This window comes from Leiobunum rupestre, chromosome 1, assembly GCF_980474605.1.
Source record: "Leiobunum rupestre chromosome 1, qqLeiRupe1.1.hap1, whole genome shotgun sequence".
NCBI classification, from domain to species: domain Eukaryota; kingdom Metazoa; phylum Arthropoda; class Arachnida; order Opiliones; family Sclerosomatidae; genus Leiobunum; species Leiobunum rupestre.
Genome location: NC_143384.1, coordinates 27,306,684 through 27,316,221, shown reverse-complemented (window position 1 = coordinate 27,316,221; position 9,538 = coordinate 27,306,684). Strand labels below are relative to the sequence as shown.

At 36.4% G+C, this 9,538-nt stretch overlaps 1 protein-coding gene across 1 annotated transcript; it reads right to left on the bottom strand.

Moving 5' to 3' along the window:
• Positions 1 to 1,664: 1,664 nt before the first annotated feature.
• LOC149962012 (uncharacterized) lies at positions 1,665 to 8,716 on the bottom strand. Its single transcript, XM_090174095.1, has 6 exons — positions 8,524 to 8,716; positions 7,199 to 7,323; positions 4,352 to 4,459; positions 3,706 to 3,801; positions 3,311 to 3,412; positions 1,665 to 1,788 (listed from the first exon to the last, which is right to left on the bottom strand). Exons 1-6 carry the CDS (start codon positions 8,579 to 8,581, stop codon positions 1,741 to 1,743), a joined length of 537 nt encoding a protein of 178 aa, XP_090030221.1. The 5' UTR covers positions 8,582 to 8,716; the 3' UTR covers positions 1,665 to 1,740.
• Between the last annotated feature and the right edge of the window lie 822 nt (positions 8,717 to 9,538).

Genomic DNA, 9,538 nt, shown 5'->3' with positions numbered 1-9,538 from the left:
CACTGACCATAAAAAGATCTTGCATATACTAATCATTTTAAGCTACAGTTAAATTTTAAACGAAAAATCGGCCAACTAGACCAGCTTCGTAACATTAAACATTTTAGCGACCTAATTGACCATTTATTGAGTTCTACGGATTCCCATCCTCAAAAATGGCATCACTTTTGCGTCTACTCAAGACATGACGTCATCTTGTACGTTCTTCTGCTACAAGATAGATTCTCCGAACATAGGGCTTCTAACGGTGATCTGTTATCTGTTACTTTCCAAGATTAACTGGATTATTTTTAATCCGATACCTTTAGCGGATAACATATTTTATTACTTTAATGGCAGGACGCGGATACGATTTGCGCTTGAATGACAAACCTAAATGATTTTCACGGGTTGATCTGCTTTTTTAATTGTATTTTTTTTTCCGCGATAACTGCGGATATACTATTTTAGTTTATCTTTATATTGGCTTGGTGGAACTAGGCCAATTTTTTGTTGCCATACAAAAATTTTAAAGGATAAAAAACATTAATTAGATGTCTAAAGGTAGACAACATGAAGACTGATATCTACGCGCTTATCTGAGAAAAAAACGTCTTACTATATCTGTGGTCTCATCGGTTACCGAAACCAAATAAAAAAACCCGATAGCCGCAGGTCAGATAAAAAACGGTACAGGTAGACAGATAAATCTGGTTATTTATCGGAAATATATCTGATATGAGATATAGTCATCAGTTTGCTTATTCAGATAATCGTTAGAAGCCCTATCCGAACATGACCGACGAATTGGATTTCCCCGCGGGCGCCAAATACAGCAACGCCGATTTAGTTTAGAGGTAAGCCTTCAGCTTAGACCTTTTTTCAAATATTTCCACTATACGAAATTTAGGGCAGATCCTACAACCTCCATTATGACGGCTTAGAGTCAGTGCACTCGTCAGTTTCGGGTCAAGGTTGCGCTGCGGAACTGTCGTCTTTTGGAGGAGTAATATTTACCAAAATGAAGTCCTTTTTCCGAAAATAAAAACAAATCAAATTGAAGAAAAATTCGAAGAATTATTTTCCAAATGATTTGGAGGTTTTTTTTTATAGATTTTAGAGAGCACCCAAATGGTCCACGGCCAACGTATTTAGCTACATCTACTTTGTAGAAGAATGTAGAAGTGACTTATTTTGGAGGTGGTTCCAAATGGCGGCGGATGACGTCATTTTGTTTCTTTTTCCGGGTCTAAGATATTCGCGAATCGATGGTAAAGTTAAAGCTTAAGTTCATTGGCTTACATAACGGGCCGGAAACAATTCCGGAAGAAAATGGTATCTATGATCATTCGTGTTTTGTGGGTGGACAGCAAGGACCTAAGCTACGGCCCTTTAAGGTTAGTAATAGGTGAAACTATACAAATTGCTAGTTTCTCGGGATGCGAATCATTTTTGAACAATGAGTTATGAAAACCATTACTACGTTCAGCCAGACCCTTCTCTGATGTAGACCATGTATAACTTATTTTGTTCAAAACTATATCTGTCTAAAAGCATTATACTTTCTCCAGATGAAGGATTTGGGCGCTCCTTATCTGGCATGTCTTCCATTCCGATTGGAATGGGATGGACGTATGTCCACGTGAGAGTGTACAAATAATGTTATATAAATCAACTCCAATACAGATTTTTTGCAAGCTTGTATTTATTCAATTATACTTTTCAATGTTACAAGAAACGATGGAAACCTTTTCATTGTCGTTAACGACTTCTAACGCACTTAGCTCCGATGCATTGTCCTCTTGTGCTCTGGAAAAGAGTTTAAAAAACGAGCAAGTTTTAAAGATCCACTCGTAATAATCGGCAGGAGCTCATAAGCTAGAGTATTCAACTGCAATATACTCAGATGCTTTATGTCTGTTCACGGCCGGATTAAGACCTTGTGGGGCCCTAGACCCAAGCTAATTTTGGTGCCCCCTTTCAGTGGCGAGCTAGGCGCTCCTGCAATTTATAATTGACAAATGAATGGAAAATACAATTTTATTGTAGACTTTGCTGATATTTTAGTGACGTTAATAAATGATTGCTTAACACTGCATCGAAAAATGTAGACGCATTTACTAAAATTACTACGGAAAAAAAATTGTGAAAAGTAAATGATAAAAGTTTTGTACTTTTATTTTTTTCGAAATCTCCTGGTGCCCCTTGTAGGCTTGGTGCCCTAGGCCCAGGCCTATTCGGCCTATTGGATTATCCGGGATTGTGTCTGTTCAATTTTAGAGCTCAAAAGCACCATATCTTGAAATTACCGTGAAGCTAAAATTTTAATAAAACTTAACCCCCGTGAAGATAAATTTAAATAAAATTCAACCCTTAACTGAGGCTCTGCCTTTCGTACAATAGCGAAACTACAGTGTCAATGCGACTTTAACGCTCTCAAAAAATAATTTACAAGAGAGTAAAACCGGGAAATACGGTTTATCCCATTTCAGGTTTAAACTTGATTCTAGTTCTAGAGCGCCATATCTTGAAAGGAATAAGAAAATTACATCTAAGTATTTTATATTAATTAATTATTATAAATATCATATTTTTATAATTACGTTAAATATTTGTGGTTAAAAATATTTTAATTATATTTAATTCATATTATTTTATTTTTATTTTTATATAATATAATTTTTATATAATGTAATTTTTATCACACATAATTAGTAGTTACAAAAGTAATCATTTTATATTTATTATTCTCGGGACTAGAGCTCGGCGGAACAGATAATTAACCGCCAAATTTTCGATTATTCATAAAAATTAAAACTGTTTATTTATGGATAATATTCGCGGTTATAAAATGATTTAATATGTAAAAAATAGGATTTAATTCAGATAATTTTTGGTTATGGATACAAACAAATAAAACGAATATTTCTTATCAAAATCCCGAGCTCTACTCGTGACAGTATTTTTCATTTATTTATTTAGAAATAGTTGGAAAATGGAAAAATTTGGGATTCCTGAAAGTTTTGTTATTTATAAATACTTTAGATTTCTGTCTGAATCTTACCAAAATAAACTTAAAAAAATGGGTATAACTTCAAGTTCCGAGTTCTCCCTCACGTATATCGATTTTTGGCGCTTTAAGCATTTTATAAGTGACCGTTAAATTTTAGCACATTAACGGGACAGAAACGAAACTAGAAGGTTATAGCCACAAGTCTTGACTTATAATTCGCCAACCGTTTATTTCCGAATTTTAAATATTCCAAGATGACGCCGTTCATTTGTGAAGTACTCTTATCTTGATGAGCCACTGTTAGGGCTGATGTCTTACCCCTTGTACACAGGCGGCTCCTAGTTTGTTCGGCGCCTCTTGAATTGTGCCCGTGCTACGAGTTTCCGGTATGCAGAGGATAGAGCACGGTTGATTTGGCTTCTGCATTTAGATTGAATGAGTTAGTGCTGTCTCACGTCTTACAATAACGAGATTACACTTTGGACAAACCAACTATTGGACCCGAATCTAGATTGCGGGTTTCGTTGTTTGAAAGAAGCTCCGATCTTGGAAAGATTTCCACTCAAATAATGAACACGTGTTTAATATAATAAGCGATTGATATCAAGTTTATTATCTTTAGCTCCTCAGTTAAGGTTTTAACGCACGCTCTTTCAATTTGGGTGGTAATATTTCGTGATTGAGAAATGGTGTTTAGTTAGAAATGGTCTTACCGCAATAGGCCATTTCAGTCCCATGGAATCGCAGATCTTTCCTTGGTCCGATGTAGCGTCACCGAGTCTTCTTACACATTTACCTTTGTAACAAAACTGAAATGTGCACCTTCAGTTAAATTGGATATTAGAGAAACGTGACATGTAAAGTTCATTCAATGGAATTTAAAAAAAACTGCCATTTAAGTTAAGGCTGTGACGTAACACGATTTCCAAAACCATCTTAGGGAAAATCATTCTATTGGCTGGCTGCTTTCGGCCACAAGTTATTACAAGTAGATAGATCATTCAATTTAAAGGGAGTAAGGGAGTATAAAGTGTATGTAAAATGAAAATTGAAGGCAGTGACTTAATTTCTATTCCCCATTTCACAGCTCCTGTAAAACGCACTCCGTACAGTAGGACAGTATTGACACTGACTGATTGATTGTTTCACCTTTGAACATCCTACTTTATACTCTCTTTAATATCTAGACCGTCTAACCTTTTCTTCTGCTAAACAGGTGTACAATGTTTTGTAATAACAAATCGTCCGCTTAGCAGACGAAAATCCCGCAGTTTATATGCTTCTACCGTGGCTCTATGTTAACTGGCAAGGCTATTTGATTAGAAGCCAGTGATAATATCTCGTAGATTTGATTCTTACCGAGGTGGGAGCAGCGCTGGTACCCGCGCAGTATTCCCCATCTGGTTGGTTGGTCGTGGTTTGCCTTGTACCGCTCAGACAGGTAATCTTGCAAGCATTTCCCGGACTCTGTAAATAGACCAGATAATGTTCGGAAGGCTAAAAAGTACGCCATTTTGAAATATATTTCGTCTTGTTTTAATGTGGCTCTGACGTCATAGTCTCTTACTTTTACATGTCTACGAGAGTGCGCTACAGTCGCGAGATAATATAGGATTTTCTAGCGCGTGTGTCAATCGTTCGTGCGAAGAATATACTTATGTTGAGTAAACGTTGAGTCCGGATTGTACTGCTCGTTTTTCGCGCTTCAGGTCTTGACGTCACGTTTCCCGTCCGTTGAGCAACGAAGTCATTGCTTTCTTAACAGGTATTTTTTCGTTGCTCAACGGTCACGTGACATCGCAGCACGGAGGAAGGCTAGCTGCAGACGCCACAGCAGACTAGAGGTCGGGGATGGTTAACTTTTATTCAATAGACAAAGCTCTCAAAATTATTCGTAAAACCTTTTGATCAAGTAATTTATATTTCTGTATTATCCGATTAATTTTTTGATAAATTTGTAAAATTAAACGGAAAAACGACGTTTTTTTCGATAAAAAGGTGAAATTTTACGAATAATACATGTTTTTTAAACATTTTCCGAAATATTAACCGGTAGATTTCTTTGTTTACATTTTTTTCCCGAAAAAAATCAACTTAATCATGGATAATGATTAACCGTCCCCGACCTCTACAGCAGACGATATTCAACAAAATTTATAACAAGCTTAAAAAGCGTTCAACAAGATTCTACGTCACGTTTAGCAACGGTCTCAAGGAAAATAATTTTTCGGATAATTCACTGAGCGTTACTGTGATTTGTGACGTAAGAGCAACATCTTAAAAAATTGGACAAGACCACTTTTTATTTTATTGAGCGAAGCGAGCGTAGCTCTCTTAGCAGTGAGTTCAATGGGAAAGTTTTGTCCGTTCGTTCGTCCGTCCGTTAGTAAGTTTCAAAGGAGTGGGGGGGGGCGCAAGAGAAAGAGGAATGGTATGAGCCACGGGTTGTGAGAGAGAGAGAGAGAGAGAGAGAGAGCGAGAGGGTAGAGGGGGCGCTCGGCGGGGATAGGAGCGAGTTGTACGGGAACATTTTGTAGAGAAGTGGAGGGGGATGGGGGCTCTGATAATTCGCAGAAATTTCACAAAATCTGGGAAACAGTAATTGATGAGGGGAATCCCTTCGAGGGTTTTTTTTATGGAGAGATATTGAAACTGGCAATGGTACTATAGGCAAAGTCATTGACATTATCTATATTTCCACCAGTACTCGCGAGTATTTAAACGAGTTGCCACTTTGTGTGCTTGTTAATTTTCCAACATACTCAGGTCCGTCGTTATACAACAATCTGATACCGATCCCACCAGTCACCGTTTCGTGTAAAAAAGGGGCGGCCACTTGTACTCGTAAGCAATTCGCAGTGCAACTTGTTTACGCAATCAGCATTCATCGTTCCCAGGGCTTAACACTTGAGCAAGCAGTTGCTGATCTCGGACCCAACGAATTCGCTCGTGGCATGGCATACGTTGCCGTTTCGCGCGTATAAACATTGGACGGCATAATTTTCGATCCCGGATTTAACGTAGAACGACTTTTGAAAGTTAATAGTAAGACCGGGCTAGCTTTAAAAAAAAAGAACTATTACATTAATTTCTTTAAATGTGTGTTCAATATTTGAATTATTTATATTGTCGCTAGCTCGTTCCGCTCAGGTTTTTGTCAAAAATACCCGTTGGGGTTTTGTGACGCCCTAGTAAAATCAACGCACCTCTACGTTACTTCCCGACGTTTGAGTAAAAATGTCTTCAAGCAAAAATCGTAAAAATTATGACGTCTAGTGAACTGAAATAAGTACGGCGCCATCTATGTTTCAAATATTATACTGATAAGGCAACGTTGTGACATGCACCAATACCATCTTTCTAACTTTGAAAAACTGGTGTGAAGGTAACCGTGTCATATGCACCCAATAAAACTTAATTTAGGAAAATGTTACACAACATTTTGTTTGCTGTACGACCAAACTAGTTAAGAAAAATATCCTTTGTTCTTATTTTCACTTGTCATCTGCTTTTTCAAATGCGGGATTCCTGCGTTCCTTTTGTTCTCAAGGTCAAATAAAATCGGATCGGGCGTAGTCGTTCGCGTTTACGCCTATAGAAATGGGTTGCTGAAACTCTCTAAATATTTTGAAAACAAAGACTATAGTTGCATCATGGACAGTAAACTAAGAGGACAGGTTTTCGATACTCTGCCACAGTGCATTTTATTTCTCCCCGCGTATCAATCAGCTCGAGAGACTCCGAGGGAGTCTTGCAAGGGCGTTTGTACCACGTGATCTTCAAATTTAAAAATGGCAATCTAATGCGGTTGATATTGTTACGTAATATTTTGCGCTTTATATTTCAGTAATTTTTCATTTTGGATTTTTAAATCAATAAAAACTATCAACTGATATTTAGTATATAATATTTAATCTATAAAAACGTGAAAATATACCTTTTGGCGTAAAAATGTAGTTTGTGTTTATCTTTTTTCTTTTTTCGAACAATATCGTTCACTCTTAGCGATACTTGTTTTTTTTTTTTTTTTTTTTTTCAAATAACCTTGGACGACTCCCTTAGTGTGATTGGTTTACAGGCGCTAAAAACCAGGCTTTTTACCGATCCTCTAAATTCTACTATCCATGGTTGCATCATCATATTATCTGTTACCCTAAACATATATTTGGCGTTACTGAAAGATTGCAAAAGTGAGAAGTTTCTTACCAAATTTCCCACTGCCAAATCGTCTTGAGTTAATTCCTTACAGAATGCACTGATGACCTCGGGGGTGTCCGTGGGTGCAACGTACAAACGCTGCGCTCGTACTTGTTGAATTCCCACGATGAAAACTTTAGAAATGTAGATAAAAAATTATGAATAAAATCAAATATAAATTTGGTCAAATACTATTCGGACCCTCGCCTTTTTTGGCGTACGAGATTTTGGATTTATTAAATCATGTATTTTAAATTAAGAAAGTCCTTAGTCCAAGGATGTTTAATAAAAATAAGAAATACTAGGATTTTTAACAAAAGGATTTTATTAGTTATTCCTGGAATTTTCACCAATGTTGGACCCCGTAGTTCGAAAAGTGGTTGTAGTAGAGCAGAGGCGAAAGGATTCAGAGCTAATCCATACGTAATGTCACAATTCAAGATTACGCTAAACGATAGGTTAAAATTCCTTTTTATCGGAAGGACTCAAAAATCATTGTCCTTTCTGAGGGTTGAATTATAAATATTAAAATTAAGGTTATTCGTGAGTTAAAATAAACTTTAAAACAATTTAAAAGAAAAAAGTTGAAAAAGAGCTTCAAGGTTTACAGAACTGAAAATGTCAATGTGTAATTTCCATTAAATTGTTTTAACTGGCTAGATATTTTATTTGTCTATCTTGGAAATTTGGATAAGACCATTTAAAAAAAATTGTTTAACCTTAATTCTTGGTTGAAAATAATCTGAACTATAGGCTTATTTTATAGTTCGTCATTCTTCTAAAGAAGGGGCTTATAATATATGATATTCTTCTAGTAATATGTTTAAAAAAGCTTTAGATCCGCTCAAACCTTCCACGTACGTGAAGTTCTAATTTTCCAAGCTGTATTGTTAATAATTTTAATTTATTGTACAAAATCGGCTTAACAAAGCTTTCCAAATAAAATTTTGGAACTCGATAGGATTAAAATAAAATTTTGTTGTAAAATTTTCAAACTGACTTTAAATTGAAATAAAAACGAGAAGAAACCATGTTATTAATTCCCTATTCTGAAAGTAATCTTAATTTAAAACATCGATATCCTAAACATAGCTGTACTATTATAAAACCTCAAAATCCAAAAGTAATAATTCTTTAAAACATTGAAATCCGTAACAAAGCCGACTATTATAAAACATAAAAATCTGAAATGTAAAAGTAACTTATAACGTCACCATTAATTTTAAATTCTTCGAATCAGTCTCAGATGGTAAAAATTCGATTGTTAATCCCGTATGCAAAATCAAGAAATGTCCAACCTCACGATTCGTGAATAAAATTACTATTGTACATACCTAAAAGAAGAGTTGCTTTAATTGAAGCTCTCATATCTGCTTTTCTGTTGAATTTCATTTGAACGTCGTTATAGTTTACGTAAGAAATGGCTTTTCTCGTTTTTAGTGCTTCACCGAGTATATATAGAGAAAATGCATTTCCTTCCTGTCTTTGAATCGGGGACGTAGCAGTTATTTGCCCACGCGTCAATCAAACCACTTAGATTTAATATAAAATAATCCGCCGTAGGAAATAACACCTTATTGGCGAAACGGATGGAAATACGCAATTAGAAAGACGGATGTTGATCACGGAACGAAGTAAGGGTACTTGACTGAAAAAAGCGTTGCATTGTTATAGACATTTCAACCTTTCCTTGGATTGATTATTCAATGGTAACTGAATCGGACGCGGGAGGTGGGGGGCTACGGTAATTCTTACGTCGTTTCACGTCGAAGCAGGTGGTGGGATGACATTTACGAGTTTTGGATGGAATTATTTACAAAAAGTGTCGGTTGTTAAATTCGCTTAGTACTTATCTCGTTAACCAAATTTGGTTGCTGTTGACGCAATAATTTTTTATTCGAGCATCGCTACATTTTTAAGCCCGTTGCCGTGGAAACTCTCGGTGCGTTTGGCCGCGACGGCTTAGCCCTGGTACATTCCATTGGTCGCCGGCTTCGCTTAGCAAGTGGCGAGATCCGTTCCGTCGAGTACCTCAAGCAACGGATTGCTATCGCCATTCAACGCGGAAACGCGGCTTCGGTGCTGAACACGTTCTTTCCCGGGGCCTCCCTCGAGGACTTTAAATTTCTTGTAATCACTTCACTATTTGTCCAATAAAATATTTAATATGGTGTTTAAAAAAAAATAATGAAAAAGTTCTTTTGAGTGTAATGGCTAGAGACATTTTACACTTAATAACAGTTTCCTCATATGAACCACTTACGCCATTCCCTCTCACCTAGGAGTGATTGTATATTGTGATTTTAGGTAAATTTATCCCATGTTGATACAATAATCGGACAGAGTGTT

Bases quoted from the DNA above. Each gene is read 5' to 3' on its own strand.
- LOC149962012 (XM_090174095.1), bottom strand. From the start codon at position 8,581: ATGAAATTCAACAGAAAAGCAGATATGAGAGCTTCAATTAAAGCAACT. The intron at 7,324-8,523 runs GTATGTACAATA...ACATTTCTAAAG, and splicing joins TAAAGCAACTCTTCTTTTAG to TTTTCATCGTGGGAATTCAA. The intron at 3,413-3,705 runs GTAAGACCATTT...ATCTAAATGCAG, and splicing joins GACTGAAATGGCCTATTGCG to AAGCCAAATCAACCGTGCTC.